The 12,557-nt window shown below is 53.8% G+C and overlaps 4 protein-coding genes across 4 annotated transcripts; 2 read left to right on the top strand and 2 right to left on the bottom strand.

Moving 5' to 3' along the window:
* Nucleotides 1-915: 915 nt before the first annotated feature.
* HMPREF1541_00356 (uncharacterized protein) lies at nucleotides 916-2,448 on the bottom strand (the record flags this gene model as incomplete). The annotated part of the gene is made up of 3 exons (XM_008712662.1): nucleotides 916-1,758; nucleotides 1,809-2,273; nucleotides 2,335-2,448. 3 exons carry the CDS (start codon nucleotides 2,446-2,448, stop codon nucleotides 916-918), a joined length of 1,422 nt encoding a protein of 473 aa, XP_008710884.1.
* A 1,127-nt stretch (nucleotides 2,449-3,575) lies between these two features.
* Nucleotides 3,576-5,570, bottom strand: HMPREF1541_00355 (uncharacterized protein; the record flags this gene model as incomplete). Its single annotated transcript, XM_008712661.1, has 1 exon — nucleotides 3,576-5,570. The coding sequence occupies one exon, from the start codon at nucleotides 5,568-5,570 to the stop codon at nucleotides 3,576-3,578; it is 1,995 nt and encodes a 664-aa protein (XP_008710883.1).
* Nucleotides 5,571-6,337: 767 nt separating this feature from the next.
* HMPREF1541_00354 (uncharacterized protein) lies at nucleotides 6,338-8,618 on the top strand (the record flags this gene model as incomplete). Its single annotated transcript, XM_008712660.1, has 2 exons — nucleotides 6,338-8,419; nucleotides 8,472-8,618. The coding sequence occupies 2 exons, from the start codon at nucleotides 6,338-6,340 to the stop codon at nucleotides 8,616-8,618; spliced, it is 2,229 nt and encodes a 742-aa protein (XP_008710882.1).
* Nucleotides 8,619-10,446: 1,828 nt separating this feature from the next.
* On the top strand, nucleotides 10,447-12,117 carry HMPREF1541_00353 (uncharacterized protein; the record flags this gene model as incomplete). The annotated part of the gene is made up of 1 exon (XM_008712659.1): nucleotides 10,447-12,117. The coding sequence occupies one exon, from the start codon at nucleotides 10,447-10,449 to the stop codon at nucleotides 12,115-12,117; it is 1,671 nt and encodes a 556-aa protein (XP_008710881.1).
* Between the last annotated feature and the right edge of the window lie 440 nt (nucleotides 12,118-12,557).

Raw genomic sequence — 12,557 nt, 5'->3', positions numbered from 1 at the left:
AGTGGACTCCATATCTAGGCGAGGCATCGGTGACTTCTTAACGCCGCGGAAGAGGGGCCGGCCCTTCGCACGCGAGTCCCGCCCCGGGCCACTTCAAAAAACCCCCCCGAGCGCTATTTCCAATCCTTCTATCGCTTTGTTGGATGATGCTGGGGTTGTGGCCGCTGACTATCGCGTCACTCTTGACGACAAGGAGCGGTTCTCAGCTGATGAAGCTCTTTGAGATGGACCAGCAGCTTTAAGCGATTCTAGCCGCGCCGTGACAATGTCTGTCTCTCAGAGGCCCTCCTGCACCAACAGCGGAGTCTCAATGCTGCAAATCTTGATACGCTGGTGTCAACTTTTTCCCTCAACGGTGGACAAAACAAGGGGCGGTACAGAGGGTCGAGGCATGAGTATAGATGACCAACGGGACATCAAGGTCAAGAGAAGGGAAAGCAATGAGGGGGGAACGGAAGTTGGGAGTCAGGCAGAAGGACTCGTGCCTACCAAGCAGGAACGTGACGATATACGAGGCAACTTCCCTCAGGTACTCGTTCCTCCCGTTCTCTGCCCATGCCTTCCCTCGTTACCGGTCCTGATGCTATGATCGTCCTGCGATCACTGTAGAGATCAAGTTGCCGGTGTTTATTGGCCAGGACACAGATGACTACATGATGCCGACCCACAACAGCTTTGTGATGCAGCAGATGATTCCAGACGCAAGGCTGAAGATCTACCCGGTTAGCGGCCATAGTCTTTTATATCAATGGGCTGAAGAGTTCGCGGGGGATGTGAACCGATTTCTAGATGTTGTGAACTGAGCCGACGCGGCCATGCCAGAGTTGAAAGTCATCAAGCTAGGATGAATCACGACAATGCAAGCCCGGACCATAGACCATATTTTCGTTCCCTCTCTTGCCGGAGCATACAACCTTACAACTTCGACTCCTTGCCGCCCATAACCCGATTGAGCGCCAGACGATCCTCCCATTCTATGCCAGCCTCTCCCAGTAGCCGCCTTGTCTTCTCCTGCTGCGCTCTGATCTTCTTGAGAAGCGCGCCACCTCTCTTGGCCTCGTTTCTCCCCAGCTGCAACATATGTACCTCATCCGGCCCGTCAACGATACGCATCGTCCGTCCGTTGGCCCACATGGCAGCCAACGGCGTGTCTTGGCTGACACCTGCACCGCCGTAAGCCTGCATCGCACGGTCCAGCACATCCAAGAGCGTGTTGGGCACGAGCACCTTGACCTCGGCAATCTCCTTCAAAGCAAATTTGGCGTCCCCCTCGTCGACCTTGATGGCGGCATTCAAGACTGCAAGACGCGCGGCATCGATCTCAATCCGAGAACGGGCGACGCGCTCCAACATGATGCCATGGTTTGAAAGCAGCTGCCCAAAAGGTTTCTTCGCCGGATCGTTGATGCGTGCCAGGAACCACTCCAATGCCTTTTCTGCAGCACCGACGCTGCGCATGGCGTGATGAATGCGCCCAGGACCGAGGCGACCTTGCACGACCTCGAAACCGCGGCCCTCGCCGAGACACATGTTGGACTTGTGGACGCGGACATTATTGAACTCGATCTGCGCATGGCCATGGGGAGCGTGGTCGTAACCGATGACGCCCAGGACTCGGCGGACGATCACACCCTGGGTATCGGCAGGGACAAAGATGACTGACTGCTGACGGTATTTGTCAGGGTTATTAGGAGATGATTTGGCCATGACGATGAAGATTTTGCACCGCGCATCGCCGGCACCGGATGACCACCATTTCTGTTGTGCTCATTAGCGACGTTAGAAGGACAGGGGATGGTTTCCAGTACCTGGCCATTAAGGACCCAGTAATCACCGTCTTGCTTCATAGACATTTCAATGTTGGTGGCATCGCTGCTGGCGACTTGAGGCTCGGTCATGAGGAAGGCCGAGCGGATTTCGCCGCGTAGCAAAGGATCGAGCCATTGACGCTTTTGCTGTTCGGTGCCGTACTTTGCAAAAACTTCCATGTTGCCAGTGTCTGGGGCAGCACAGTTGACGGCTTCAGAGGCGATATCGGATTTGCCTAGGTACTCGGCCATGAGACCGTACTCGAGGTTGGAAAAGCCGGCGCCCTCCTTGAAGTGGTTCTTGGGCAGGAACATATTCCAGAGACCGAGACTCTGAGCCTTCTTTTTGAGGTCCTCGAGGATTGGAGGGTGAGCAGAGAAGCGTTCCTTGGTGCTACCATGGCCGACTTGCTGAGCGTAGACGGCGTCGGCGGGAATACAGTCTTCCTCTACGAACTTCTCCACCTATAAGATCACATAAGCAAGCTATCTCCGGGAAATCAGACCGAATAGGAGTAGAACATACAATGTCGAGGGTCTTCTTGGCTTTATCGCTGACAAAGGGCCTCGCAATGGGCGGAATACGTGTCGATGCCGGGCCGGCATCCTTGCCTCCGGTCATTAGGTACGGTACAGACATGATGCTAGGTCAATTGAAGCTTTGGAAGTGGTACAATGATTGCAGGCTCGGGAATGCAAGACGGTTAAGTACTGTGTCGTGGTCTGGATGAAAGCTGTCGTCCCGTCGTGGGGAGCTGGAGTCCATGATGCCAAGATCTGGGGGAGCCGAGGTTGCTCTTTCCTCTTCACGAGTACGAAAGCGACCTGTCATTTGAGCTGCCGCCGCCTTCATGCCCGCCAATTGACACACGGAAAGGGTGCATTACAAACCAGGGTGCCCACCGGAACCGAGTCAAGTCGGCACCGAGCGCCTTTGCGTGAATCTTCATCTCTGACCACCCCTGAGACATCGAATCCCGCTGTTTACTCAACACTGCACGTTAGTGCATGTTTTCTGATTAACCAACCGGCAGTCAGCACAACGGTACCGAACTGATTATTCGGCTTATTGGAGGTATATCGACTGGTGGGGTATCACACCAGTTCAAGCTACATGATCAGTGCTGCCAGCGGAGTTTGAGGCACGTTATCCCTAACATCGAGGATCAGCAGGCATTGTTTCCCGAACCGGGTCATCGCAACTTGGCCCGCTGAGACTATGGATGCATGGCTGTTCGGGGAGTGAAAGAAGCGAGTGAAAGAAGTCAAGCTGCTGCCGTGAAAATCGTCCTGGACAGACCAAGTTGCTGTGATTTGAAAGGTTTAGATCTGTCCAATGAAGCCAACGCTGCTGCTATGATTGGGAAAAACAGTTCATCAATCGTCAAAGTGAGTGGTTGCCAGTGCCACAGACCTGGTCACTAGGTTCGCACCTGGAGTGCACAGCCTGGGATTTCCATCGACCCCCAATCACAAAGTCCTTCCCCGCCGTAGATCTCAACCACTGCCACGGTCAATTCGCACCTGCTCTCCTCTAAGGTCGTGCCCAGCTGCTTCGTTTCGTGTACTTCATGACTTCAGCAAATCTCTGAGTCCGAGTCTCTGGAAGTCCATCGGCTTTGTTCAAGTCGCCGGTCAGCGCCGTCGCCTCATGCAGTGGACCCGTCTTCGGCCTCGTGATGGGCCCTTGCAATCGTTTCGGCCCAACTACACTCATCTGGGATCGCCATAGAGTTGAGCATCGCCTACACCCGTTGGCGGCGTTCATCAAGCACTCTCTGCAACAGTCCCATCATCCATCTGACGGGCCTTGATGGTCATGGCGACGAGTGCTTCAAGTGTGTACCGAGCGTCATTGCCGCCGTTGTGGAGATAGAAACTGCGAATGTCGAGGTTGTACAGAATTTTTGCCAGGCCTTTGGGATTCTTGTCCTCTAAAAGTACCTTGTAGAGAGTGGCCGTGTCGAGACCTTCTCGGATCGACTCGAGAGCTTTCTTACCTCGTACTGCCTCTGTGTCGGGTTGGTCGACGCCATGACGCCACGTCGTAGGAGTAGCAGTGGCAAAGATAGCCGAGTTGAGTCGTTCCAGGTACGCTTGGTCGGCGCCGAAATCGTGACCAACAATGAGGATGTTACGGTCTCTTACGCCTTTCTGCGGAAGCTCTGTTTGCTTTCCCACAGCATCAGCACCGGCAGGTATAGCAGCCTCTCCAGTGTCACGATCACCTCCCAATATATGCCCAGAGGCGACTTCATCGTTGAGCGACGTAATATTGGCCTCCTCAACTAGACTGTCCCACCTCTGTTGTTCGATTTTGAGCTTGCCATCATGTTTGTACTGAACAGAAAAGGGCCACTCGAAGCAGCTATCAATCTTTTCTCCGACTTCGTCGAGGCTTACAAACTCCGATTCACCGAATTGAAATGCTTCCGGATCACCAATGCAGAAATCAGTGTTCCTCAGATGCGCATGCTCTTTGATGCGTAGATGTCGGGAACGAATTTGCTTCCTCCAGTTCTCTCCATTGGGTCCGGGCGCCACATCTATGAGGTCCAGTGTATCAAGAGTGCTGATGCCGACCTCGGTAATGAGGCGGTGCTCACGCTCGTATGACTCGACGTCGATGCAGATGAGGATCGCTTCAATGGCTGGTAGGAATGGAGCAGGTTTGGAAATATTGAGAGGCTCCAGATCGGTGTCAGCAATCTTAGCCTGCTGCTCATAGAAGGATGCCTGCTCGTCCCATGTCATGGACTCGTCAGGTATCGCAACCTCGGCGTAAGGTGGTCGAAGGCCAAAATACTGTTGAGCGCGTTTGAGAGAATGGCACCAGCGTGGGATCACTGAACGGCCGGCAGCTTTCTTCCTCTTCTTGGATGAAGCATTCTTGCGCTTGGCGCCCGCTTGAGCACGCTCACACTTTAGCCTATATGCGAGAAAGGAGCTTTGGAGAGTCTCTGAGGCATCCACTGGAGTTTCACCATGGCCGGGAGCAGCGGGTGGGATCGAATCTTGCATCTCGTTTATGTCTGCACGAGACCTGCAGGTACATAGCAACTGAGGCTGAGGAGTGCCGTCATCGAAAAACGTGAGGGTGAACGGAAACGCAGGCACTGCCACGTCGGCTTTCAAAGTCAGTGCAATTTCATCAACTAACGTCCGAACTTGTTCGTAAGGTAGTAGTATGAGAGGTCGAGTAAAACTCGATTCAGGGCCGTGAAGGTAGTATAGATCCCAGGTCCGCTCAAAGAACTTGCCGTTCGCAAAGAAATGTCTCGATACCTGCCCGTTGGGGTCATCCAAGTACTTGTATGGAAATTTCGCCGCTAGATTGAAGGAACAGAAGTGGCCCGTAACAGACTTACCGTGCTTGTCGCTTGTCGGTGGACTTGGGCGGGAAACCCCTTCATACTTTTGGTGTTCATCTGCGCCGCTTTGTACCCTCACATGACCTTGAGATTGCTGCTTGGAGTTCTGTGGTTTAGTCGGTTTCATCTGTGGCTTCGATGTGAACGCTTTAACATAGTCGTCGTCTTCATCAGAGCTGGTCAGGACATGGGAGTTGTCGGCAGGTTTCGGTGTTGGGCCACGATGCGTGCGGGGATATTGCGGTTCGTTGGGGATTCTCCAGCTTGATTGAGAGGCCATTTGGGCTTCAAGTTCTTGCTCAGCGTAGGTCTTGACATCAGCAGGTGGAGGGGCTGGGAGAGGGGCGTTCTTGAACAACTCTGCGATCCTAGCTTGGGCTGATGTTCCCATTCTGGCGTTGATAGGCTGACAACAGCGGGATAGCCAGGATCCAGTGCTTGAGTGGTTCAACTTCCAGGAAGAAGACGGTGTAACATGCCATAAACTAGCAGTGAAAGTGGAAGATTTGCGAAGATGTAAGATGTAAGATTGTGACGTTTTATTGATGCACTGTATCGTTGGTCATGGAGGAAAGGATAGCAAACAATGTACAGAGAAGCAGGTCGTACAGAATACCTGCAGCTCTTCTGGTCTTGGCAAACACTTGTTTCGTTGCATACACTCCATTTCTGTCTCGGTCTTCCGGCAGTCACGACCGGCAAAATGATAACCAACAAGACTATGCATCAGGCAGGATAGTTTCAGAGAGTGAAGGGAAAGAAGCAGTGCAGCGAAATGTCCCGGAAGGTAAGTCTATCCACATGCCGTTAGCTCCCATATGGAGACATCTTCCTCGGTTAACATACCTGAAACGTTCACTCTCCACAGTGAGCGCCGGTGCGACTGCCACCACTGGCACATACATGGCTGAGCACATCACTAACAACTTGAGGTAGGGCTTTCGACCTGTGGCGGTTATTCTAAAGTATACCGAAAACCGCCTTATTCCATTCCTTGTCCTGATCCTCACCTTCGTCACTACTGTTGTCATTGTTGTCGCCTGTGGTACAGCAAACCGGAAACGCGCACGCCTCAACGATATCGAAAACGTCCTTATTCAGGTAGACGTGCCTGACCAGATGGAAGAGGAGAAGAAAGAGCAATAATCGATGGGCACGATGGTTGACATTGCGGGTGACCGTACCGTCGACCCTGACGCGCAGGCGGCCGTAACCGACTTCCTCGATTATACCGAATACCTTCCCTCAGATCTGATCCGATCTTTGACACTGATCCGTGGCCTCGATGAGATCTATCACAACCATACTATCATAATCGACGACTTGACTAAGCAATATGGATCAATCCCTAGCCTCGAGCCTTCAATGCGACCAAATGTTCAAGGCCTGCGACTCAAGGCGATATCAACACTCGACGCAGCCTTGAACGCTCGAGAATCCGCGTTCGCTGAAGCCAGCCGCTTGTTTGACGTGGCCGATAGACACCAGAACCGCCTCAAGAGCATCATCGCAAAACTTAATGCAATCCCAAAGCCGCCTTCGCGAGATCCCACTCCACAACCCCTCACCTCGGTTCAAAAGCGCTCTCGAATGGGAAGAGAAATCAAACCTGGCTCACGGCTGACTCTGAAACCACCCCGCGGCGGTGCCGTCGCTTCAGCGATCCTCGGTCGGCCAAGAGGCAGACGTGTCACTGTTCCTGGCGAGGTCCTCCCACCCTACGACCCTGACGAGGCCATCGCAAGCACGGAAGTCTCGGACTGGGAGTCGCCACCGCCCTCGCCTCCACGCCCGCTTCTCAAACTCAAGCAGCCAAAGGTACCGAAAGAAATTGAAAAGTCGGTGCCTGTGGAACGGCCACCACGCGCCCCACGCGAGCATGCTACATATCGCAAGCCTACCCCTCCTCCTGAAGACGCTGAACTCGGAAGCAAGTATCGACCATGGACTCGTCTGACAGAGTTCGAAATGTACAAGCTGCGAAAGAAGATGAAGAAGAATCACACTTGGGAACCCAGTCCAGTCATGATCCGACGCGAGTTGGAGCTACGCGGACGTGGATGGGACAATTATTATCGCGCGAAAGCTGAAGCTCAGGCAAATGGCATACCTTTTGTCGACATTGAAAAAGCTGGTCAAAGCAGCCAGCTCACACCTAGCACCTCTGGCCATGCACTCCAATCCAAACCTGAAAAAGAGCAAACAGAAGCTACCACGCCTATCGTGGTAGCTACACCGGAACCCAAAACACGGACGAAGAAACCTGACCCGAAAAAGGACAAGAAACCGGATACTGCCCGAGAGCAAGCAGCGCTTGCAGCTCAGGAAGCTGAACTTGCAGCACGACGACTTGGCGATATCGGGTCCGCCTTCAAAAATCTGTTCAGTCCACTGTCAAACGCTTTGGCTTCTCTGAACAGAAGTGCAAGCACACCATCGGCCGCCACCGCAGGTCCGTCAAAGAAGACGGAGAAAGCTGCAAAGAAGCGAAAACTCGAAGAGGTAGGCGTATCTGCGTCTCCCTCCGCAGAGTCAGATGTACAGCGGAAGAAACAGAAGATCGCTTCCAAGCCATCCCCATTGCCGTCTCTTGCGCCCTCCACGGAGACCCCTCAGCCGAGTGCTGGAACGATAAAGATCCCACTTAAGCTCACAGTGGCACCTCAGCCGCTCGACACATCTGAGTCATCGACTCCTGCAACTGGCACCAGGGCTGATAGCACAGCTCGTAGTTCTGTTGCACCGAAGACGGAAGAATCTACACCTCCTCCTCCCTCGCAGCCAGTTTCGCGGCCAGTGTCGCGGAAATCTACAGCCCCTCCACCAGAGTATACCGGAGATCCGGGGATCGATGCAGTTCCTACCACTGTGAGAGCTGCGTCCCGTAGAACGTCGGCCACACCTGCTGCAGCAAGCCGCCGCACGCCTTCTCTGTCCCTCCGCCAGACTCCGGCAGCTGACTCTTCACCTCGTGGCTTGCCGACCGCGGCAAGTCGTCGACCCAAGCGAGAAGTGCCTGGAACGGTGACTCGGTCCAATGAGGATGGTGGTCCAGCAGTCAGCATGAGTAAGCGGAAGAATAAACCGGGCAAGCAGAAGAAAGCAGCCAGCAACACATCCCCAGAAGTTCGAGTGGATATTGATGGACGGGCCGAGCTCGTTGATCCCAACGAGGAGCGATACTGCATCTGTGGGGATGTGAGCTATGGAGAAATGATTTGCTGCGAACTAGACGAGAAGGTAAGGCGACACCCTCTACAGCAACTCTGCAGGACGGCTAACGATTAAATAGTGTGAATTCGGACAGTGGTTCCATATGGACTGTGTGAGCTTGGCTGCCCTACCCGCCAGGACGGTCAAGTGGTACTGTCCAGGTGATCGAAAAAAGCTACACAAGGGAGAGAATACTAATGGGCTTGTTGGCCGTGGTGTGAAGTAAGAGATTGGAGTCCTTGGGGTGACGATCGTACAGAAGATAGGCAGGGTCTAAGAGATCGCATCGAGATTTTTTCTTCAAGAGGCAACAAGGGCCTGCGAAAATATGTCAGAACCTTCAGGGCGCTGGTAGTTGGGACTGTTGAGTTGCGACACACGGAAGCCCTGCAAGCAGTCTGCAAGCAGTGTTGGTAGTCAATGAAATAACCGCGTAGGTGCTCATTTGGGTTGCAGAATGAGGCTTTTGCCATGTGGGATTGCAAGGTTAGCGAGACGGGACTGAAACCGAGCCACGGCAAGCCGCGGTTGTCCGGCCGTTCGATACAGGGCTGTCGCAGGTACCAGCGAAATCCGTACACGCTATACAGCAGACAGCCTTTGGTTTCGTTGACAATTAATGTTGTGGGATGAGGCTCTGCGACGATCAGTGATCAGCTGGACGATCGAAGATCAGCACAGCTGTCAAGATACCTTGGGCTAACACACGAGCCTGGAGCTGCGGCGCTGCGGGCGGAAATGCATCGTCGCAGCGAATTGTTGAAGTTGTGTCAAACGATGATACGGAGTAATCTTCCATTGATGAATTCTGCGCCAGTCGAGAGGGGCTTGATGCGTAGCCAAACGACCATGCTCGAGATGGTTGGTGGCAGAGGATGGTTAGGTTGCGATTTTGATTGCGTTCGAGGTGCACCATGCGAAGAGTTCAACATTTGCCGGCTAGCAAGCCCTAGCGTGCAGGTACAGTGCGGGCTAAGCGCAGCTAACAAGGAAGCCAACATCTGGTCGCTGCTGGGCCAGCCAGTGGAAATGATATCCTGAATTGGGGTGGAGCATGGCCGAGAGCCTGCGAGCAGCCATGTCTTGCGCGTCTGTCGCTCGCCCTGTCGCTTACTTGCAGCTGCCTCCCTGCCGCCGCCGCCGCCGGCCCATCCATCTTGTCTTTCTGGTCTCGTCGTTGAAAATCAAGCTGTGCGCTGTTAACTGACGGCTTTGACCAGCTCAAAACTACTGGGTGGTCCCACTGCCATTCGGTGCTCTGTTGCTCCCGCTGTCATATCACCAGCGCAGTCTGCGCTCGCTCCTTTACTTCACCATCGGATCGACTTCTCGTCCTAGTACAAACTTGAGTATCGTCATTCGTTCTGATCACAATCTGTCTTCGACGTTTCGCCTACATACGCACTGTTGAACACGTACCGCGATCCTAGCAATTGCAGCGCAAAGGAGATCCACGCCAGTCCATAACAACGCCGGTACGCTATTAGAAAACGCAAATCCAGAGCTCCTGGTCCTGAGCTACCGCCTCATTTGCACTCACAAACTGTGAGAACATCTGGGTGTCTGGAAAAGTCACTTGCTGCCACCATGCAAGTAGTCGCCTGAGGTACGCCGACCCGCAGCCCGCTTGCAGATACCGATGATTCATATAACCCCTCACTGTCTCACTTCTATACAACCTCTGCGAAGCGCTAACGCCGCCCTCAGTTATACATACAGCACCTAATTAACCGTATATTGCTGTGCCCCGTGCCAGCTGCCGCTCCTTTACTAGCTTGCAGCCACATTCCCGCGCCGACGTTCGCCCTAACGTCCTCTTTCGCAGCTGCTCGAAGCGTTGCTACACCCACCTTCATTTTCAAGCCTTTGGCTGGTCCTACTGTTCCCTGCTCGAGCAGCAGCTGGTTCGAAACTCTGAGCGAGGACCCCCAATAATAACCTACATACGATTTATTCTCATCCCCGGGTTCGAAATACCGAAAAACTGCCGCCAAGTCGCATTCTGTTGCCCCGCCGAATCCCAGTCATGAGAAATGAAGAGGCCATCAAAAAGGATGAGGATCGAAGACCCTGACATGCGATCACCGCGTGATCCTAGTTCGAGGGCGACAGAGGGTCTCTTCACAACAGAGATGGGCATCCGGAGCAACGATGCGGATGGCTGTGGCGCACCAGCGCCCACCTCTACCACCAAACTATCGGATTGCCAGCGCAGGGCCACGTTTGTCCAGCACGAGCGCAGAGCCGAAGCCACTGTCACTATCGCGGCTCCCGAGGTAGTCATCAACGTCAACGATGGCACTTCCAACATCGCTGCTACCACAATAACTCCTGTTTCCAGCGATACTGTCGTCGCGCTTGAAGATCTCGGCTCTGTCACCATCCCAGCCAACATCACAGCTACTGCAACTACCGACATGCCCAGTCTGACGGATACAGCGTCTATTACTGAACCGCCTACAATTGTCTCTTCTACGACATCGGTACTGAGCCCGGCAGGGTCAGTACTATCCGACGCTCTAAACAGTACGTCAACGAGCTTCGCCTCCGCCGACACTATCGTCACCGTCACGACAACTTCCACTTTCGAGGTATCATACCTTAATGGCACTTTGTTTCCGGCAGTCCTGCTAATTCCAACGGACACAATTTCACAGTCCGGACGCGAAACTTCCACCAGAAGCTCAAGTGAGCCGTCAGGAATAATAGTTACGGCAGAAAGTTCGTCGGTGTCTGCAACTGGTTCTGACGGCAACACAGCTGAAGGTGCAGCAGCCACTACCACCCTAGAGGCACCTGCAGCAACATCGAGTGAATCTAGTGGTGGTGGTGGAGGGAGTGGCCCAGCACTGACCCCTCAACAGCAATCAGTGGTTGGTGGAGTGGTTGGTGGCATTGCCGGTCTCGCACTGATACTTGTTTTAATATTGTTCCTACTTAGGCGCTACCGCGCCAAACTCAAAGCCCAAGGTCGTCTGCCTGAACAGATGGCCCAGGAAGACAGTACGTCCGTCGAGGACGTCCGTCGAGGCATGTCACAACGTTCATCAGCGATACCTTTGACGGCAACTTTGGCCAGCAGTCTTCGCCGGTTCCGGCCCATGTCCAGTCAAACGGCTACAACTGACCAGACTGCTTCAACGGCACCTGAAGGCGAACGTGGTTTCCAAAAACTGGCCGGTCGCAAAATTGACCCGGTTCTCAGCACGGGAGGTGATGGCTATGGAGGCCATTATGGTGTTTTCGGGGCCGCTGGGCCTGCCACTCATCAGCGGAATGAGAATAGCTTGGCCGATTCGTCATTCTATCGTGACAGTCGTGGATTTTACGGCGGTACAGGCGCAGATACCCCCCCCTATCCTGCCAGTCCTATCATTGGCACTGATGGCGAAGCGGAAAAGGCGGGCCCAAGCTCGACGCGAGACTTCGCTGGACAAGGCGCTCGCACCTCAAGTCAGACCTCGGTCGCCTCGAGCAGACCTGAAGTCGCCGGTGCACTCCGTCCCAGTCCTGCCAGGACACCGGTCACTGTCAGCCCATCGCCAAGTTCAATCAGGCTTCCAATCCAGCAAACGCCGACCATGAGCGATGCTCCACCGATGCCTCCTTTCGCTCCTGGTCTTCATCCTGACGGAGTTGGACGCTCACTGGCGCACCACGATGGCAGTCGTGTCAGTGCTCGGAGTCGAGGCAGTACCAGGAGTCGTTTCGCAGAAAATGTGTAATAATATGGCTGAAGAAGAGAAGGAACACCATCAAAAGTTACCGGTAGCTATGTTTGACGTGATCTTTGGGAGCGATGGCGTTGTCAGGTGTTTGAAGATTTATTTCCATATACCCCTCAGCGCGGCAGTGCTCAGAGTAGAGCATCTGAGGCTATGTGTAACTGTGAATATCTATTATAATGGCACGTATCGTTCTGCCGCGAGTCCTCCGTATTCATCCTGCTATCATGATCTCCGGTTCCGATCGAGCTGAGAATTCAAACGCCGACGACTACCCATCGGCGTTTGCCTACAGCCAGCCTCTCCGCCCCTTCCCATTGCGAAGGTGGGGGCAATCATTACCCGCGAACTTTGGAGTATCAAAATTGGGGGCAACCAGCAACTACGGCGTTCTTGCCTGAAACGAATGCCACAACTGTATTAGAAAACCTCGAGCACTC

The sequence above is a fragment of the Cyphellophora europaea genome (assembly GCF_000365145.1).
Source record: "Cyphellophora europaea CBS 101466 unplaced genomic scaffold supercont1.1, whole genome shotgun sequence".
Taxonomy (NCBI): domain Eukaryota; kingdom Fungi; phylum Ascomycota; class Eurotiomycetes; order Chaetothyriales; family Cyphellophoraceae; genus Cyphellophora; species Cyphellophora europaea.
The sequence above is the reverse complement of the archived record's forward strand: the minus strand, read 5'-3'. Positions and strand labels throughout refer to the sequence as shown.